The sequence below is a fragment of the Mesitornis unicolor genome, unplaced genomic scaffold (assembly GCF_000695765.1).
Source record: "Mesitornis unicolor isolate BGI_N332 unplaced genomic scaffold, ASM69576v1 scaffold29317, whole genome shotgun sequence".
Taxonomy (NCBI): domain Eukaryota; kingdom Metazoa; phylum Chordata; class Aves; order Mesitornithiformes; family Mesitornithidae; genus Mesitornis; species Mesitornis unicolor.
Window position 1 is genome coordinate 6,886 of NW_010194821.1, and position 20,174 is coordinate 27,059.

At 39.6% G+C, this 20,174-nt stretch overlaps 1 protein-coding gene across 1 annotated transcript in view; it reads left to right on the top strand.

Moving 5' to 3' along the window:
• The window catches only part of SEMA4D (sema domain, immunoglobulin domain (Ig), transmembrane domain (TM) and short cytoplasmic domain, (semaphorin) 4D), an 18,871-nt gene extending 3,232 nt beyond the window's left edge, over nucleotides 1–15,639 (top strand). Inside the window, exons 3-14 of the mRNA XM_010187935.1 lie at nucleotides 272–334; nucleotides 2,745–2,843; nucleotides 4,036–4,129; nucleotides 5,055–5,168; nucleotides 6,084–6,235; nucleotides 8,004–8,179; nucleotides 8,289–8,445; nucleotides 9,239–9,461; nucleotides 9,906–10,021; nucleotides 13,126–13,298; nucleotides 13,529–13,572; nucleotides 14,723–15,639. Of these exons, the coding sequence (XP_010186237.1) occupies nucleotides 272–334; nucleotides 2,745–2,843; nucleotides 4,036–4,129; nucleotides 5,055–5,168; nucleotides 6,084–6,235; nucleotides 8,004–8,179; nucleotides 8,289–8,445; nucleotides 9,239–9,461; nucleotides 9,906–10,021; nucleotides 13,126–13,298; nucleotides 13,529–13,572; nucleotides 14,723–15,639 (2,328 nt within the window). The remainder of the gene's footprint in view (nucleotides 1–271; nucleotides 335–2,744; nucleotides 2,844–4,035; nucleotides 4,130–5,054; nucleotides 5,169–6,083; nucleotides 6,236–8,003; nucleotides 8,180–8,288; nucleotides 8,446–9,238; nucleotides 9,462–9,905; nucleotides 10,022–13,125; nucleotides 13,299–13,528; nucleotides 13,573–14,722) is intronic.
• The last annotated feature ends 4,535 nt before the right edge of the window (nucleotides 15,640–20,174 follow it).

Below are 20,174 nucleotides of genomic sequence, written 5' to 3' on the forward strand. Positions count from 1 at the left end.
GGAAACATCGTGATGAATTCAGAAGATAATAGCAGTGATTTAGCCCCAATTAGGGCACATTCGCATTGCATTTGAAATGAAATACCTCCCCAGGAAAGAATGGCTTTGAACCTTTGTAAGCTACTTGCAAAGCTACTTGCAAAATGGTTTGCATTTACTGGAGATACTCTTAGGATCACCTTTTTTGTGTGTGTTACTGCAAGATTTTTAGACCTAGCATTGAATTAAAATGCACTGAATGTGCCTTTTTGTTGCCTGTTTTTTCTCTTAGTTACACTGGAAGGTCACCGAAGATAAAAGGGCTAAATGTGCAGTCAAGGGCAAATCAGAACAGGTATGTACTTTTATTGAACTTTGAGAAAGATGTTACATATTTCACTTCAAGAGAAGTGATGTTAAAAGAAGAAAGGCCTAAACTGTTTGAAATTAAAACTTTCAAATAATCACCAAAATTCCTTCATTAACTTGACCTTTAGAAACTGCAAAATCTGTAGTCCTATTTTCGTAATTCTTAGTTCATTATTTCTTGCCGGTCATTATTACTTCAGTGTTTGAAAACACATCCTGATGTGTGTGCTTAATGTTACAAGCTTTTCCATTAAAATAATAAACCAGTATTACTTTCACTGAGGTAACTGATAACTGTAGTGTTTTGCTATTGCAATAGTTCCTCCGCAGCACTTGATTTTACTAAAGGACCAATAACTTTATTTGCTTTAGGCCATAGGATTTATCTATTATAGGCCAGTGCTGTTCCAGCAGTGTACTTTTTGCAAACTACATACATGGTTATTGTGGTGCTCAGCAGGTGTGCACCTTGTGGCAGCAGCACCTTGTTGGTGTGACTGCTCAAGCACCCAGCACCTCAACAGCCTGATCTGCCAGCTCAGCCTCTGGGATCCTTCAGTGTTTGTGGAAACCATGGACTCCTCACAACTGTCAGCATGCAGGCTGACTTCCTCATTTTTTGCTATTCTTGGAGATGGTTTATGTGAGGTGGTTGACTGTACACGAATGTAGTTTCCCCTTGTGTAGTGCCAGTTCATTTAGTGAAATGGTAAAGCGAGGGTTTGATGGGTAAGACTGGTGGTCAGTCGGGCTTTTAACACAGGTTTGAAAGTGGAATTCTGCAAGCACTGCGAATACAAAAGGCAGCCCTACTCTATACTTGAAGGGATTTGACATCAGCACCCCCGAACTTGCAGCCTCTTTGTAAAATCTGTTGTAAAAATCCCATGATAGACACCCTGCATTCATGGGACTCCTTGAGGTGGAAGTGGGCTCTCCCGGGGCTCAGCTATACTGCCTTTTCTTGACTGTCACCCATCAATACATTATCCTAACATCATGTATTTAAGGATCATTTCCTCCTTGTCTGCCTCTTCAGGATTGCACTCGGTGTTATTTGTGTTCTCCAGGTTCAGTTGGGGTTACTAGTAATAATATTGATATACAGCCACAATGAATATGAGACATGGATTTCCCTCGTGTGCATGAGCATACAGTCTAGCAGATGGTTTGTGTCTCTCCACCAGAGAGACAATCTTCTGCAGAGATTGCTGGTATTAGAAGGGATGTTAGACTCCATAAATAGGTACTTTACCAAAGCTCCACACTTCCTTTTTTTCCTGACCCCAGTTTAGCAAGTCACATTTACTGCCAGCCATGTTTTTTCTCACTGTACTCATAACTTCTTACTAGCTACATTTATGTAGTAGCTGTGATGTTTTGCATAGTGCAATAGTTTCAAAAGGGCCAAGATAATAAGCCACTACTGCTGTTTCTTACACTGAAACAGGCAGTTTTCTCCCCTACCCATCACCATTATGCTGTCTAGTGCGAACAAAAAGCATTTATGCTTTTTCAAGAACCTCATCTGGCAGAAAACGGGTTTTGCTTTTTCCCTCCCACAGTTTTCTGCCATACTGAACTCACCACATAGTTGCAGGAATACCGTATTTGGCTTATAAGAAGGAAGAGTAGGGACAGTGCATATACTTGCTTAAGTAGTTTATGGAACTACAGTACAGTGCTGATATCTCGCTGTTTACCAGCAAGAATTGAGGGGTGTTGTTGATACTGTTCCCACCCCCCCCCCTTTCCTGTGACTGTTGACTTGTTTTTCTTGGTTATTATTCTGAAACTTTATGGTATCTTTTATTCAAGGCTTTGTTCAAACTCCTTGTTCTATTTCAGAGTCAAAGAAATTAAGACGCGTCCTTGGGTAACAGAGCAATTGATAACCAAGCACTGAAGAAAAAAAATAGATACGAGTGACAAAGCTTTGTAGCTAGTTTGATGGTATTAGAGGTTTCTTTCTTAAGAAACTACTTTGATTATCACTTACTGTTTAATCTAGGTTTACAGGGGATGACAAAGCCTAAAATTTACTCCATGTTTAAGTAGCTGTTCCCATGGATTGGATGTGTATTTGGAGCTTGTGCTTTCATGGAAGATCCTGAGATGCACCCTTCTGAGCATATGGTACTTGGTCATGCTACCTTGCTAGTGGTACTGAGGCAGCTGCACACTACTGGCTCTAGAAAATCAGGTGCTGCAGGACTAGAGCTCCTGGAGACTGGGGAGATGGTATCCCAGTGGCAATGGTATTACCACCCAGCCTTACTGGTGTGTTGTGGCTTTTAAGTAGCAGCAGCAGATGAGCTGCAGCACAACTTTGTTTATGCTGGAATGTGGAAGCTGTGGTTTATCAGACTGGTTGTTTTCTTCTCCTCTTATTACAGACCGAATGTCGTAATTATGTGCGTGTCTTGCAACAGCTGAACGATACCTTCCTCTACGTGTGTGGAACCCATGCATTTCAGCCAACATGTGATTATCTGGTAAGAATTTTGGCTTGATAGCAACTCTAACCTAAAAGCAGCTCATTTAAACAATGAGTTAATCTCCATCCCCAAAGACTTGCAGTTTCAATGCAGGTCATAATGTTTGGATTACATGTTACACTGTCCCACAGTAATAATGGAGTACAGAAATAAACTGTACTGCTCCGTTTTCAAAGCACTTACTGAATTACTGATTCATCTTGTTTAACCGTGGATCTACTCTTTCTTAGCTTTCATAATTCTCTGTGTTTTGCTTGTTGGCATAAAACCAATTTCTAAAACTGCAGTGACATTCTTTGCAATTTCCATCCGTTACCAAATCTCCCTGAAATTTCTTGGATTCCTGTCTCTGCTAGTCTTGTTTCTGCTTCTGGCTATGCCACAGCTTCATAGTGCTGAATGCTGAAGAGTGAAGTCTTAGCGCAAAATCAAAACTCCCTTTTCTTGCTGCTGACTCTTGTATCATTCTCCTTGAATGCAGCTCTTAACAATTCTGAAACTGAGAAATCTTGGAATGGTTTGTTCTTTTTTTGTCTCCACTGCCTGTGAGTCTGTCTGCCATCACCTCTGGAACATTACCAGAAGTTGCCTTAGCTGCCAGTGTCTTCATTACACAGTATAACTGATCACTTCCCCAGTATTGTGGCTACAGTACTCTGTCATCTTCCTGATTCTTACTCCCTCAGTTTTTAAGGGATTTATAAAGTAGTAGCCAAAGTACTCTGTTGCTTTTTAAAAGGTAGTTGGATTATTGCCCTATCTCACAAATATAACTTCATCTCATAAATTGCTAAATCCACTTCAGAAAGCCTTCTTGATTTCTAAAACATTCCAATTTCTTTGCAGGCTAATTCAATAGTTGCCAGCTCTTTCCATATATCAACTGACTTCTGTGCCTTTCATGCACTCTGGCTTTTTTTGGGTGCTTTTTCTTGAGGTCTGTCTGGATTTAACGTTTTGTCCTTTGTTCTTTTCTGCTCCCATCCTCACAAATTGTAGGGTCATATTTCCTCTCTGACTGCTGGACTCAATAAGATTTTCTGAAAATTCTTTTATAATGCAAAAATGCCTTTGCTGAAAGTTGATGATACAGTCTTTTTAGTGTTGATTTCTCAGTTACCTTTGCATGAGTCAAGTGGCTGAAAAGTGCTAACAGTTGTTTTGTGGTTTTCAACTTATTTTTTTGCAGAACTTAATTTCATTTGAACTTGGAGGTAAAAATGAAGATGGTAAGGGCAGATGTCCTTTTGATCCTGCTCAAAGCTATACGTCTGTTATGGTTGGTAAGTTCAGACTTTGCATACCTCATTTTCAGGTGTAAAAATGTTCAGTCATTTTTCCACTGTCATTCTCCAGTCTCAATATCAAAATGGTAGATTGCATCCACATTTTTACCTGTATCTAGAGAGAAATTAGAATACTTACAGAGTCAATCTTAGCATGTTTCTTAAAAGGAGAACTTAAAACTCTACGTTGTTTTGGAAGCAACTTCTAAAATAATGATTTTTAAACTATATATTCAGGTATTTAATATATTTAGTCCTGGTACTTCTCTGTAGTATCAATTACTGTCATTTCAGTAAATTTAACAAGTGGAACTTTTTAGCTGTCCTGAAGGCATATCTGTGAGACAGCATAGGGAAGTGAGATATTTATTGTGAATGTATGACTGCATGGTTAGACACCGCTGAAACTTGATGTGATGAAGCCAGAGTTCATGGCTGTACCCTGGTGTCACAAGGTCACAAGAGAGAAGCTCAAAGTAACACCAGACAGGAAATGAGAAAGAAAAGAACATATTCTCTGCCTTGTTGCCTTAATTCTTAAAAGTTAAGTTTGAATAAAGGTGGCATAGAAAGAGTAAAATAATTACTTCCACAACTTCTGTGGCGTTTCTTGAGTAAATTTGCATGTTTGTACATAAACTGGGGGTTTATGTGTTAAGTGTTAAAGTACCACAGAAACAATGCTGTCTTTTGCCAGTTGCATGTGTTGAAGCAATAATAAACTCAAGTGTAGAAGTATTAGCCCAGAGAATGGTCAGCAGATATGTAAACATAGAGGATGTGTCTGGTACAGTTTAAAGGAAATACTTGTTTATCTTTTCTTATGGGAATTTTAAGCTTATATAGTGTTCCAAAATATTGATGTACCCTTTTTGATATCCAGTGCATAAGAAAGGCTGAAATGTTTGTTTTTGTGTTAAAGATGAGGAGCTTTATTCTGGGACCTCTTACAATTTCTTGGGAAGTGAACCTATCATTTCACGGCACTCTCATCAGAGCCCTCTGAGAACAGAGTATGCAATACCTTGGCTTAATGGTAAGTGGGCATGAAAACTGGACCAACAAAATTGTTTTCCCTTCTTCAATGTCACACTTACAAAGAGTTTGTGTCTTAAGCAGAATAAGGGATAGTTGTCTAATATCTCAAAAAGAATGGATTACAATGATATGGGAATGTGTGCCCTTTTGTACCATCAAGAGATTTTATTTTGAAATTTTGGGATTTTTATTAACATTGACATTGAAAACAGTTTTCAAGCCATACAGGCTTCAATTTGACATTAAAGGGCTTCAGTTAATTTTATATCTTCTTGTTCATCCTTACATTGATGCAGTATAGTTATGATATAGTATGGAAGAGAATGGTTTTGGAATCTAATGGGTTTTCAAATCGGTCTGATTGTGGTTCCTGATTATTTCAGTTCCTGAATTTCAAAATTCACCAAGTTTTGTGAATGCTCAGATTTTTGTCTTTCTGCCAAAAAGGACCAAAATCAAAGTCAGCATTTTCCAGAAGATGCATTATGTACAGGAAGTACAGGATACTGAGTTTTGTAATACATGTTGTAATTATACTGTCATTTTTAGTGTTTCGGCTAATAGCTAAATTAGAGGAGAGGCAGACAAGGGAGGGTACCTTTCCAGGTGCATTAGAAAACCATGCTTCAGTGTGGACTGAAAAACACTGTAGTAACAAGATTATCAAAACACAGAGATCTCTCGGGTATCTTAGTGCTTTCACACAGTGTTTGTAGTTTTGTTTCTCTATTTCAGTTTTTTTAGAGATGCTATTCATATTATGAACAACAGATTGTGTAGGCAGATCAGTGACTGGAGAGCAAATAAATGCAGTGTGAGGTTTGGGCAAGAAAGGACTCCTAGAGGGTCTTTGAAAGAATCAAGTTAGTAGTTTCATATATATATAATATAAAATTCTTTTTCGTATCTGTAGAGCCCAATTTTGTGTTTGCTGATGTGATAAGAGCAGATCAAAACAGCACAGAAGGAGAAGATGACAAGATATACTTCTTTTTCACTGAGGTGTCTGTGGAGTATGAATTTGTTGGAAAACTGATGATTCCAAGAATAGCCAGAGTGTGCAAGGTGGGACAGGAGTTAAAGTTACTCTTACTAATTCAACTAGAACTCTGTGTGTGTGTGTGTGTGTGTGTGTGTGTGTTTGTGTTAAAAAGAATTTATAATTGTGGACTTACTGCAAATTAAATGGAATTGGTTGAACTTAGTGAATCTTAGTGAATCGGCATCTTCAATTGGTTCCTCAGAACTGAGAAAATATAATCGTTGCTTTGGGAGCAAATACTTGATTTAGTTTTGCACAGTGGTGAAATTTCAGTACATCTGAGGGTTCTGCCCACCCTTGATGGGGAAAAATCAACCACCATAAAACTCAGCAACAGGAAAAGACTCTCCCCTGGCTTTTCTTTTTATTTTTTTTTCCTTAAACAACTCTAGGTTTAAGCTCCCTGGGAAAAGCCATCTTTGGTCAGAGCTGAGCAGATATGATGTTTCTCATGTTACTTTCAAGCAGCTGTGTACAAACAAAACCATAGCTGTGTCCACAGCAGAACAGCTCTTGACCATGGTGTGGCAAATGGGACTTCCATGAAACTGTTGAAGCTGCCAGAGCCTCAAGGGGAACAGTCACCAGCAGCCTGGTTCTGTCACACTCGCTGTGTTTCAACCTTAGTGCCTTAAGCTGATTTGAGTATGTACTCAGGAGCGTTGGTTGAAAATCTTGCTGATAAAGGTTTCTTCTAGCAGAAAGTGTTGGTTTAACAAAATTCTTCACAGTGGAATGTGTCAATTTCCTTGGGATTTTTTTTTCCAACAGAAATTTATCTAGCCGTTTTCATTTTGATAAGGTTGAAATGTTTTATTTTGGGTTTACTGTTTTATATTTAAACATGGAAGTCAAAACATCAATAACAAGTTAGTGCCCTTGAGATTTCCATTAAACAAGCAGCTGGAAGTAGGTTTAGATGGGTCTTCTTATTATGGCCTTCTGCCCGCTGACAGCTTGTGCATGCTTGCAGAGAGGAGTATCATGGAATATGAGAGATTTATTCCTGCTCTTTGCTTGTAATAGGATTTGATGGCAGGTTGCAAATCTTTAAGCATTTATACTTAATTGTTTTCATAAAATTGCAGACTTCCTTTTAATTCTTTGCATAACAGTGTTGAATAATGAATGGGGAATATTAATAATGTTTGAATATGCCTACTTTTTGAAGAGAAATCACTGACCTACAGCTCAAGTATCAGATATTTCAAAATACTTCTAGTCAACTTATCTTTACTTCTTTAAGCTGTGTACTGCGAATCCTTAATAAAGGTGGTAACTGCATGTAGGATTAAGCCATTGCTGCATTTCTTCCAAGGAAATTATTAATCTTAGGCAAGTTTAAGTGCATATTGCAGCATTAGAATTTAAACCACAGTTTAGATGTCACAGAACAAATGCTGTATTACTTATTTCTCTTAAGAGACAGTATAATACTTCTGTGCTTATTTTACTTGTTCTAATAAGCAGGTTTTTTTCTAAGGGTACATTGCTCTGGATTTTTCAAGTGTTACTGAAGTATTCTTATTTTATAAGTCTCATACCTCATCTCTACCTCTACGAGTCCACAGAACACCATTCTGCATTATTTTTGTGGAACCAACTAATTTTCCTGTGGTTTCCTTACTTTTCTGTTTGTGAATGTGTTTAACATTTATTGATGTTGCTGTAGATGAAATATTAGAAAATAACAGGGCTCAGTAATGTCATGCTGTATAGCAGTGACTCTTAAATGCAAAAATGCTACTAATTTCCCTCACAAACACCTTTTTATTTTCTTAATATTAAAAGAGGGACCAAGGAGGATTAAGGACCTTGCAGAAGAAATGGACTTCCTTTCTCAAGGCCAGATTGATTTGTACCATCTCTGATAGGAATTTAATTTTCAATGTTATCAACGATGTTTTTATTCTCAAGTCTCCAACTTTGAAGGAACCAGTGATATATGGAGTCTTCACCCCACAACTGTAAGTGTTGTGTACCCTTTTTCTGAGTAACAATTTTTAATCTCAGTTGGTTACTACAACAAGTGATTATGACTCCTGTGATTTTTTTTCTTTCTTCCTGAACTTTTAGGAATAACGTGGGGCTGTCAGCAGTGTGTGCATACAATCTGTCTACTGTAGAAGAAGTTTTCTCTAAAGGAAAATACATGCAGAGTGCTACAGTAGAACAGTCTCATACAAAGTGGGTACGATACAATGGGGAGATTCCTAATCCTCGACCTGGTGCAGTAAGTTTCTGTGGTCTTGGATCTGATGACTAGTCTTTTTTTAATGCTCAGGAGTAAAGAAACTAGAAAATAATAGATTACCTACTAAAGTTGTTTGTTTTTTTTTTTCATTTGCCCTGATCTGAATACTTCGTGTTGTAAAGCTTTTGTAGAAAAACACTCAAGTGATTTATTTTGAGCTTTGTATCTGGGAATCAAAATGGGTTTTTTTAATTTATAGTTGAGTTATTTGCTTTTTTTTTGTATTTTCATTATTTTGTTACTAATTTTCTTGTGGTGAAATAGATGTCAGTATACACTAAGCAGCATCAGATACTTTTTAGTTCAATGAACAGAAATATAGCAAACTTCACATGGTCTCAGGAGATTCAGCGGGTTTATCCAATGCAGTGCATTGTTCTGCAAACTAAAATGTTCTTAGTGCTGTGTGTCTCTCACACTTTTCTTACTTTCTCATGTTCCCTGCAGTCCTCTTGTTGCTATTGCTGAAGGAGGTGACAATTAAAAGTAATTAAAGGTGCATGAAAGTCCAGAAAGAATATTTTCCTAAAATGCAGTTTGGGCCCAAACAAGAATGTAGTATGAAGCTCAGGGATTAGTACATCTCAGAAGCTAAAGCGCTACGAGACCTGGGGACCTTCCGTAGTGTAATGAGTATAATGTAAAGGTGTGCATACTGGCCAAAAATAATGCAAGAAGAAAATGCACGTAGCTGCTGTTAATTGTCTCAATTTTGTACAAATAAATGATAAAATTTTGCTTGTCTGTTTTTCTGTTTCCTCCAACCTTCTAGTGCATAAACAATGAAGCCAGAGCATCAAACTACATGAGTTCTCTGAATTTACCAGACAAAACATTGCAGTTTGTTAAAGACCATCCTCTAATGGATGACTCGGTGACACCAATGGGAGATAGACCTCGACTTGTAAAACGAGATGTGAAGTATACCCAGATTGTAGTAGACAGAGTCAGAGCACTCAATGGCACCATATATGATGTTATGTTCATCAGTACAGGTGAGTTCTGCAAAACACTTTCTTAAAGGATGCATTGATTCTTTAGGCTGAAGTATATTCGAAGAAACTCTTGAGATTTGTGTACTTACAGTACTTTTACACCAGCTGGTGTTTTCATTAAAAAGTAAGGGGCCATGGTGAGTAAGTGGAGAATCTTACATGATTTGAAAAAGTATTGTAACAAAAGAATTTTGAAACTGCAATGAGAGAAGCAAAAAGACACAAGACAAGCCTTAACTTGTCATTTTTTGTTCTAGAGTGTTATTTTTTGCTCAGAGCTCCTTATGATTGCAGGTTTAATGGTTGCCATTGGTGCAGAGTTGTGTGAAGTCCTTTTGCTGAAGAGCAAGCAGATTATTGAGTCAACTTAGAGCAATTGTGCATTTTTTCCTCTGCCCATTTATTTTAAGTATCTTTCTTAAATATATTGCTTTGTTGTTTCAGATCGAGGAGCCCTGCACAAAGCTATCAGCTATGAAAATGGAATGCATATTATTGAAGAAACACAGCTTTTTCCAAACTTTGAGTCAGTCCAAACTCTCCTGCTTTCATCCAAAAAAGTAAGTGCTATAAACATCACAGCATTCATCTCATTTTTGCTCTTCCACAAAATGTTAAATACCACCATGTAATGAAACTGTCGTGATGAAAGAAGACCATCACTGTGCACAGAGCCAAAGACTGCATCTGAAACTGCTCATGCTGCAGCAGTGTCATGTATTGCCTATTTGCATTCAGAGTGTTTGGTACATGGCAAGCTTCAGAAGGACTCTAAATATGGGGAAGGTGGTGTTGGGAGGCAGTACAGGTGTGTAGGTCTTCACTTGGATTTTGCCTCCAGAAGCTGAAAGCTGTAATGGGTTTTAAGGTACCAATTTTCTGGTTAGAAGTAAAGTAAAAATCCTGACCCCTTACGGCCATTACAAATCCGTGAGGAAAAGTCTTCAGGGGTTTAGCAAAGGTTTAGCATATAGTCCTAGGAAGAGAGAACAGTCTTGTCTAGCAGAGAGACTCATAATTGTGTAACTACTTGATTTCTGCTGTCCTAAATTGTGCAGGTTCCTGCACACTGGATGTATCGTAAGAGCAGTCACATTGTTGAGGACTCTGGTGAGGTGCTGTCTGCCAGGCAGAACACCAGCTGCAGGTCCAGCTGGGAGACACAAGCCTTGATGCAGGCTCCAAACAGTTCCTCAAGAATATTCTCAAAGGGGGCAATGTGAGACATGCCATAGGGACTCCACAGGGAAAAAGAAACTTCTCTCAAACCTTAGGATTGAAACAAAACACTGCTTCCTGCATGCCACTGTGGAGAGTAACAGCTTGTATCTTTGGCAAGGGAAGATTTCCATATAGCTAGAATAACTTCGGCACTTAAAACTGGCACCCAAAACTGAAGCAGTGCTGTCCAGTGCATTCCCATAACAGCAGCGCTCTTTTTCAGTGATGAGGGGTTGGAGATTGGATCAGGTGCCAGTCGTGAAAGCTCTGTAGTTGTGGTATCACCCAAGCAGGGATTTTTTTCTGCTCCCCAGTGTGAAAACACAAGTTTCTACCTCCTTGGACATCACAGTAGCAATCAGTCAGTTGCTCCTGAAGTCCTTCATAGTGCTGGTACTGTAATATCTGTAGTAGCATCTCATAGTCGTGGATTAACTGCAGGAGTTAGTCATTATTACCCTGATGACAGGCTCTAGATCTCTGTGGAGTCAGAGTTCTTTCTGAACACAGTATTGTGGTGGTCTGCAGGCCCTTCTCATATACCTTCACCTTCTTCGGAGGGTGGTGGGCAGAGTTGAGTGAGCCTTACAGTAGAGCCTGTACTGATTCCTGCCTGACTAGAACATGCCTCTGGATTTTTTTAAATGGTCTACGTGTTCTCTGAACTTGTGGATGTACCATGCTGAGACACTACAACCCATGTGCACTGCTGCACTGTTGGCTTGGATGTTAGCTAGCAGAGGGAGAGAGATGAGCGATGCTTGGTGCATTAGTGGAGCTTTCTGTTAGAGTGCAAAGCTTTTCCTGGGAAGTTGTGCATCTCCAGCACTGCAGATTTCCTTCTGTGGGCACTCAGCGTAATCCAACAGTAGGTTAAATTTCAGGATGAAAGACTGCATTTGAATGCGTGTCTCTGAAGGCTGATTCTCTTTCAAAATCCATCTTCCAGCAGTGCAAGCATATTCTTACTTGATCCAGTTTTGTCTTTCATCTTCCAGTTTCATGAGTTTTCCTTGAAAGGTGTCTGCACAATTCAGGTATGAGATGGATCCAAAATGATTTGTCCTTGGTCTTGCAGCTTCCTCTAGAGGCTGCTGTTAGTCAGAATGCAATGTTCATTAGCTTAATTTTAAGACAGAATTCTTCATGATCATTGCATTAAAGAGACTAACCTGTTCCAAGTTCTCATGGCAAAACCTCCTGAAATACTGAGTGAAAGAGTGACAGAGAGTCCCAAAACCTAAATTCAGTCCTAAGATGCCCCATTAGTTGTTTTCATGAGGCTGTTTCTGGTGTCAAGACTAAAAGTCTGCACTGCAGACAAGAGCTTTTTTGATGAATTATTCTCTATTAGAAATCATTCTTGGATGTCTGCCCATCACTCAAGCAGTCTCCCTGCAGACATGACCCCCGAATACATATCTACACACTGAGATCTGTATGGCTGCAGTACAGGAAAAGCCACTCTGTGCCTGGATCTGACTCATTTACCATGACAACTGTGGTAGGGTGCTGATAAATCCACTCAGTATTCTGCTCAGGATGAAGCCAGCTCACTGCCAAGGTGGGGTGTGCTGTTCGGCTTTGAGTGCACAGCCTCTCAAAAGGACTAGGGGGTCGGTCACTGGTGGCTTTAGGTTGCAGCGCAGACCCCTTTGTTGAGGCTTTGCATAATAACATTTAAATTCACGACGTACCTTTAGTCATCTGTTTCCTTGAGCTTTGAAACAGAAGAGTGAAATAAGGCAGCTGCCCGCCTTGTTTAAGAAGGATATTTGAGATGAGTGTGGTCTTTTCCTGCCACACTCAGAGTGAGCCTTGTTTGTGATCCTCAGAGACAGCAGGTCAAACAGCCAATCTGTTAATAACCCCCTTTTCCTAAGCATCATACCAGCGCTGTTTCCTTCAAATACTGTCCAGTGTTCTCGAGTGGCGAGTAGGCATCTGCGCTTGGCTCTCGTAAGGCTGATGCTGATGTGGCTGCAGAGACCTGACTGGTAGAAGAGCTGAAGGCGATGGGGCTGCTTTGGGTTAGCAGGAGCAGGAGCAGGTCCTCCCTTCCACAGAACCTCGCCTGTTCAGGCTTGCACGTGCCTGCTGCAGCCTTGCCATCAGCACAGTCTTGCCTTGCGCCTTATGAGGATTGCTGGTGTATTCGTATTTGTGGAGAAACTGTGTGATAAAGCCATGGTTACTTTCCATTCTTTTAAACTGTATTTTTTTGTCTTTTTGCACTTCCAGCATCGCTGAGTGTTTTCAAGATAAGTTTACTTTCCTTTCTAGAAATAAAAGCTAGTAAAAATGCTTATTTCCCTTTTTTACAAACATGACTGTATGTATGCATCTCTTTACTTTTAATGATTTTTAAATTGTTTCATGAATTGGATTGTTCGACTTTGAGAAAGTGATTGACTGGTTTTTTTCTTGTGCTTTGTTTTTTTAGGGCAGAAGATACCTCTATGCTGGCTCAAATTCTGGTGTGGTTCAGTCTCCAGTGGCATTCTGTGACAAGTACACCACTTGTGTTGACTGTGTTTTAGCAAGGGATCCTTACTGTGCTTGGAAACAGCTTGAAGCTTCCTGCATTGATATCTTTAAAGAAAGTGAAATTGAAAGGTAATGGTAGCCTTTGATTACCTTACAGTTACAATCTATGTTGCATCAGTCTTGCCCCTTACTGATAACTGGTATCTTTTTTGGCTGAATGTTTTCAGATAAAGACTTTTTCCTATCCATCTGTGTCTGCTTGTGCTATTCAGATAAGATGACTCTTACTTAGTATGAAAGGATGGGCAGGCTATAGGAAACAAGATTTGGAGTTGTAATACTTGGACTTCCTTTTACAGGGACTGGATTCAGAACATAGGTGGAGATGCATCTTCTTGTTCTGGTGAGTTAGTCTTTGAAGAGCTATTTCACGTGTGTAGGTGGAGTAGTGAAAGAGCTGTGTTAGTGTGGCTTGGTTTTTGTGATTATCTGGGCATTCATTTGTATTTGAATAGGTATGAGATTCAGCTTTTGAATACTTGAGCATCTGTACAGCCTGCATGTTGTCTTAAAATTTCTGTATATGTATACATTTCATTGTGCAGTGCACAAACCTCTGAAATGAATGGTAGCACCTCAACAGTGACTTGTGAATGAAAGCAGTATTTATCGCAAGTGCTTCTAGTGCAGAGGGCCCTGTCTTTCTGATACAGCATTTGACATTCTACTGTGAGTCTTGATAAGTGCTTGGTAATTGCCACTGGATCAGATGAAATGATCCTGAAAAAAGATGGTTTTATGGTGAGAGGGGAGGGGGACTCAGCACATCATACAGAGCAGCTGAAGTACCCTCCATAGTGCTTTAAGGCAAGTAGCCACGGGTTCTTTCTTTATAGTGCGTGCTGCTGCCATCAGATCAAGGAGCTCTCAAAGAGGAGTAGTGTTACAGGAGACTTGTACTGCAGTAGACAAAGCTCTTAAGAGTTTCATTTACTCTGTTTTTATTTTCTATTCCAAGCAAAGCATGGACTGCCATGAGAGTTTTGCTTGTTAGTTGTTTCTTTTTTTAGTTATTTTATGGCAAACTCACAATGCAATACCATAAGTGCTGATATTTTTTTAGAAGAGAGTTTAAGTTGAGTAACAGGCACTTCATTCAGTCTCTTCTTGAATATTTTGTAGTTGCCAATACACTTAAAATGCACTAATTGCATATAAAGTGGTATCAAGTTCAGCATCTTATCTCAAGCAATGGCTCATCTTAGATGCATGCTCAGTCACAGATCAGCAGGGTCTCACTGTTAGCTAGAAGTGGAGGCTGTCCTAGAGTTTGAGGTGTCCTATCTCTTAGTCTGTCTTGATGTCTTGTACACAGCTGTAGCTTGGTATTTCACTGGGATTCTTGCATGCTGTCATCTTGGTCTTGTGAGGTACTTTGACTGCTGTAATTTTCACATTTCTGTTAAGACTACAGCACAGTCTTGTGAAACTGTACAGATTAGAGCAAACGGGAATCATTGCTGATACTCTGCACATTTATTTTGATGTTCCAGATAAAGTAAGAGAGAATTCTCTACAGCATACATTCAAGCATGGGAGCACAGCAGAACTCAAGTGTTCTCAAAAGTCCAATCTGGCACAGGTAGTTTGGAAGTTCAAAGATGATGTGCTGAGAGTGGAAAGCCCGAAGTACCGTCTGCTGGAAAAGGCGCTGCTCATATTCAATTTATCAGAAGGAGACAGTGGTGTTTACCAATGTTTGTCAGAAGAAAAAGTGAAGAATAAGAAATTTTCTCAAGTGCTGGCTAAGCATGTTTTGGAACTGAAAAAGTTCCAGCATACCACAGTGGGCCCCACAGTGGCAGCTGTACCAACAGAAGGTAATAGTGATGTGCCAGAAGTCTCAGCTGTATCAACCAAGGGGTCTGCCGCTCACACCACCACCACTCAGTTGGTGCCGGTCACAACAGCAAGGATAGTGACAAAGCCCATTGGTCCTGTCGTAACAAGTGCAGCCTCCAACACAGAGCTCTTCAATTCAATTCCTGACGCGGTCCCAGAAAAGACGATGTTCCTCAAGTCAAATGATAACTTCCTGTTGATGTTCCTCTTCCTCTTCTTTTTTATTCTTTTCTTGTGCCTGCTCTCCTACAACTGTTACAAAGGGTACTTGCCAGGGCAGTGCTTGAAGTTCCGCTCTCTCATGCTGCTTGGCAAGAAGAAGACGAAGTCCAATTTTTCTGATTGCGAGCAGAGTGTGAAGGAGACACTGGTGGAGCAAGGCAGTGTCAGCCACCAGAGCGCGGAGCAGCCGAAGCCAGCCCATGACACCGGCTACGAGACTGAGCCCGACTGCGGGAACAGCCAGCTGCAGCCTGGGGATTCGCAGGCTTCCCGAGAGGCCAAGAGCAAGCCCTTTGACGTCAAGTGTGAGCTGAAATATGCCGACTCGGACGCAGAGGGGGACTGAAGGACCCAGTTGTCCATTTCAGTGGTGGAAATCAGCTGTGAGCCTGCGGCTGGCGGCTTGAGCACACAGAGCGTGGGTGTCATGGCTGAGCCATAGTGGGGATACTTACTTAAGCTGTACAGCAAGCTAATTTGCATTCAGATATCGCCAGATTAGAGAAGCGGTGTTCTTGTCTGCAGACCATAGCGTCTTGTGTTGTACTGTCTTTTTTTATTTTTTAAATGGCCAGTTTCAGATTGCCATTTGTTTTGTTCCCATTTTTTTCCCCCACCAAGTGCTTTGCTCTGGTGAACAGTTGCTTATTCTTCAGCCCTGCTCTTCCATAGGATAAAAGTAACTTTCTAATTCAGTTGGCTTTAAAAAGTACTTCAGTCTACACATATTTTTAGCTGCCATTAAAAAAGACCTAGTTTCATTTTAATTCCAAATTGGAAATTAAGTTTAGTTTATCAGATTGGTAAATTATAGACCTTTGTCCAGATTGGGACTTTTTTTTTCTTTGCTTTTAGTGATTTTTTTTTTTTAGTTTTATGCATTGGCACACTAGGTCTCTTTAGTTGGTTAATTTTTTTAACTGCTTTTTAAGTAACTTACACTTTAAGGTATAATGGGGATAGCATTGGCTTGATTTGTGTGACTCTCAGGGATAATCTTGTTTAAAGGCTTTTTTCTTTGCTGCTTTCTAGAAATTTATGTACAACAATACCAGTACAAATCATGGAGTAAGTGGGGAAGACAGAGGAAATAATAGAATTAGGAATGCTTTTCCCTTTTCTCTCGTCTCCCTCCTCCCTGCCCCCTTAACCAGCAAGCTGGACATAGTGACATTCCATTTTCTATACAAAACAGGACTTTTTCTTGTTGGGGTTTTTTTTTTGGTTGTTGTTGTTGGTTGTTTTTTTTCCAGTAGTTTTTTTGTTTTGTTTGTTTTTTGTTGATGAAGCAGTACAGGCAAGCAGCTGTCAGTAGTGACGTGGAGAGAAGTTTTTTGCACTGTGGAAGTGAAACAGGAATTGGGAAGAATTAACTACAGTAACTGCTAAGGACTTTCTGGAATGAACTGTTAGGTTACAGCCTGATGAGAAAACATTGCCGAATTTTTTTCCTTTTCAGATTCAGAAGTAACTCAACTTCTTTCTTGTGACAAATCTTTGCAGCGTCACCCTTTCTGGATGACACCTTCCAATGTCTTTATGCAACTGGAGACTGAAACTGGAGCTGCTCAAACAATCACTCGTTTGAACTGTTCATGTGAATCATGCCTGCAAACATGAAAGTGTGCATTTGTTCTTAGCCTGGTTCACAGCAGCACTGTTTGTCTGTAAAAGCATTTTGTGCGGTACAGTCCTGAAGAATTGTTCCTCTCACTGCATCTGTCTGTAGATATTGCTAGAAGTAGAATACATTTTAACAGAAATAGCAGTATGCCTGAGCTGCTTCTCTGTGTTGGAACATTCATGCAAACATAATTTAGACCATCTTAGTGTAAACAATTTATATTTTATAAGATTCAGTTTGGTTTTATTTTTCTATTTTTAATTATGTACATATAACAGAATAAATATTAAAATAAATTGTATTATATCTTGGCTTTAATGAATCTTGACACTTTCCATACTGCAAATGCTAGGTGTTCCTTGTGGTTTCCTGGGGAGTGAGGGGGGTGGGGCTGGAAACGAAAACTTTTGTAATTAATTTGAAGCAGATTCTCTTCTCAGCTTTAGCTGAATGGGTTATAACCTGGGGTGGAGGGGATTGGATGTATGGAAAAAAAAAATGGGCAGAGGAGAAAAGTGCTGTTCTCTGGGGCTCTGGGGTCACTTCGTCTTACTACCTTTCTAAAGCTCATTTGTCTTTTTGCATTACTTCTTCAGTGTGTGATGTATTTCTTGCAACTTTTTTCCTTAGTACCCTCTTTTTTTTTTCTTTTCTGTCCTCTTCTGTCACGCAGCCTCATCTCCTATACCTTTCCCTCCTACTGGTACCTCCTTTTTGTCCTGTGTGGGAAGTGATTCACCTCCTTCACCCACCAGTACCCAGCCTGATGTTTGGTCTAGCACAGACTCTGTAAAGGTCATGTTGTTGCCACCTTTCCTAAGTGACCAGGCACAGCATGTTTGTGTCCGAGGACCCTTCCGCCTCTTCTGCCAAGCCACAGGTGAGTTGGAGGACCCTGTCGAAACCAACATTTTCTGCAAGATTTAGGTATGTTGCCATGCACTTTATGTTTTACTTTTTTGGTTATTAAAAAAAAAAAAGGCCATTTCAGTATGTATCGTTACCATGCAGTTACAAGGGATCTGGCACTGCAAATGCTGTACTGTGAAATGCAGGCTCTGGTTTAGCAGCCTGCTTTAGTTTATTAATAGTCAGCTGATTTCAGTACGCTCACTTGCATGCTGGAGTACTTCACTGAATCATGATTCCATATGGGTGCTTAGCAGGTAAATATTTTCATGGTCAGTATGTATGCCATCTAAAAGATACACATCTGTTGGATTTTAATTTTAGAATATTCTTCTGGATCAGGTCAGTTACTCCTTTTTTAGTCTTACTGCGAATAATAAAATACTTAAAGTAGTGACATTTTATGAATATTTTTTCTGAGGTGTACAGGAAAAGGGCAAAGCTGTATTTCCTATACAAATTCAACATTAGTTTCTCAGCTTTTTGGATAGTAGTTCTGCGTTTAAGCTAAGTGAGATTTAATGGATCTAAACAGGCCTTAAAATGTAACCATGTTCCTTAAAAGAAGTGATTATAGATACAGATTAACTTTTTAAAAGTTAACAAAGACATGATTTTTATTTCCATGGCTAAAAAGGACAGCAGTGGGGTCAGAGTTCTTTCATAGAATAGAATCATTTAGGTTGGAAAAGTTCTTTCAGCAATGATTTGTTCACTGTTGCTATGAACAGTTCAGAAACTTTTTGTTGTCCATCATGAAAAAAAATTGTAATAATAGCATAAATAGCACAAAGGATTTAAAAAGTTTGATAATTGTTCTACAGATCTGGAATTTATTTTACAGTTACTTTTTTCATCCAGCAGAGTCCATTTTAACTTGATACTCGTGCAGCCTTTAAAAAATTGTCAGTAATTGCCATTGCCTTGGCAGTGAACTTGAGCAGTGCCTTAAAGTCAGCCTTAAATTCAGTCCTGAGGAGGCGGGGACAAGCAGTGGAGGAAGCTGTGGCAGAGACATCCAAGGGATCCAGTGATGGCACAGACAGGGGCAGAAGGAGCCATCTGTGGGCACCTTTCCAAATTCTCTCAGAAAGCAGTGAAGGACTGGACTTTGTGTTATGGGGTTTTACTCCCTTTGGGAATCACAAGACATTTGACTGATATATCACACCCTTCTCTTACCCAGACTAACAACTACATTCTGTGGATTTAAAAAAAAAATAACCAAACAAAACACAAACAAAAAAACCCCAACCAAACAAAAATAACCCCAACAAAGGCAGACCAGCATACCAAACTGATGTAGATCTTTTGCATCTATCTGGGACCTGCATGTGAGGATGTGTCTTTATTTCCCTCAGCTACGAATATAAGGTAAACTGTGTTTGCAGGGAGCAGGAGGGTTAAATGAGACTGGCAGAGAGTTAAATGTTTTATGGTTAAATGTTAAATTGTCTTCTGCATAAAGACTGTGTTTGGTACCAGCAAATGTATGATGCAAATACATAGGTTACCCCATCATCCAATCAAAAACCTGAAGCTTATTTTTAATTAAGTTTTCAATGTTATTTTTGTAAGAATTACTGAATCTCTTCCTTTTTTTAATTGTAAATGTCTGCTTCAAGCTGTCTGGAAACTCCACGAGCTGGTGAGTTTTGTTACTCTTACTCATCTCACATGTTTTAACATGAAAGCCCGCCTAAGGATACTACTTCACAACCTTGTTACCGGCTCATTTCAACAACGTTAAGTTAAACTGGGTACAGTACAGCCACTTGTCACATACTGTTACTTTTTTCTGGAAAATGAGTTTTTCAATAATGGAGTACTCCTGTCCTTCCTGAAAAGGAAGGAATGCATCTCCCTTCACAAATTACCTCCCAGTTTCTCTCTACTCCCCTGAAGAGTCTTGCATCTTCACATTTCCCCAGAGACCTGTCTGCTAGATATGCCCTGCAAACATTTTGTTTCCTATGCACTTCCTCTAATAGAACTTTCCCATTACAGAATTTTTAAACCCTTCAAAGACACTTAAGGCGGGTATCAAATACATCGATCAAAACAGTACACCATCTGGCGCAGGGGAGAGGCAGTGAGTTGATGGTATATGCACCTACTTCATAATTTGGTGTTCTCTTTTGAATTCAGGTACAGTAGAAACAGCTTTTTCTAGAAGTTTGGTTCTGCTTAGAGATGTTTTACTGACACTTTCTCCTCCAGCTGTAGAGTAGTAGTATCTCCTTCACCTTAACTTCATAAAAGAGTGACAGACTAGAGTATCCCAAGTATGCTGAGCAACAATTTAAATGCATTTAGAGTCAGAAACAGTGCAAAACATTGTGCTTTAT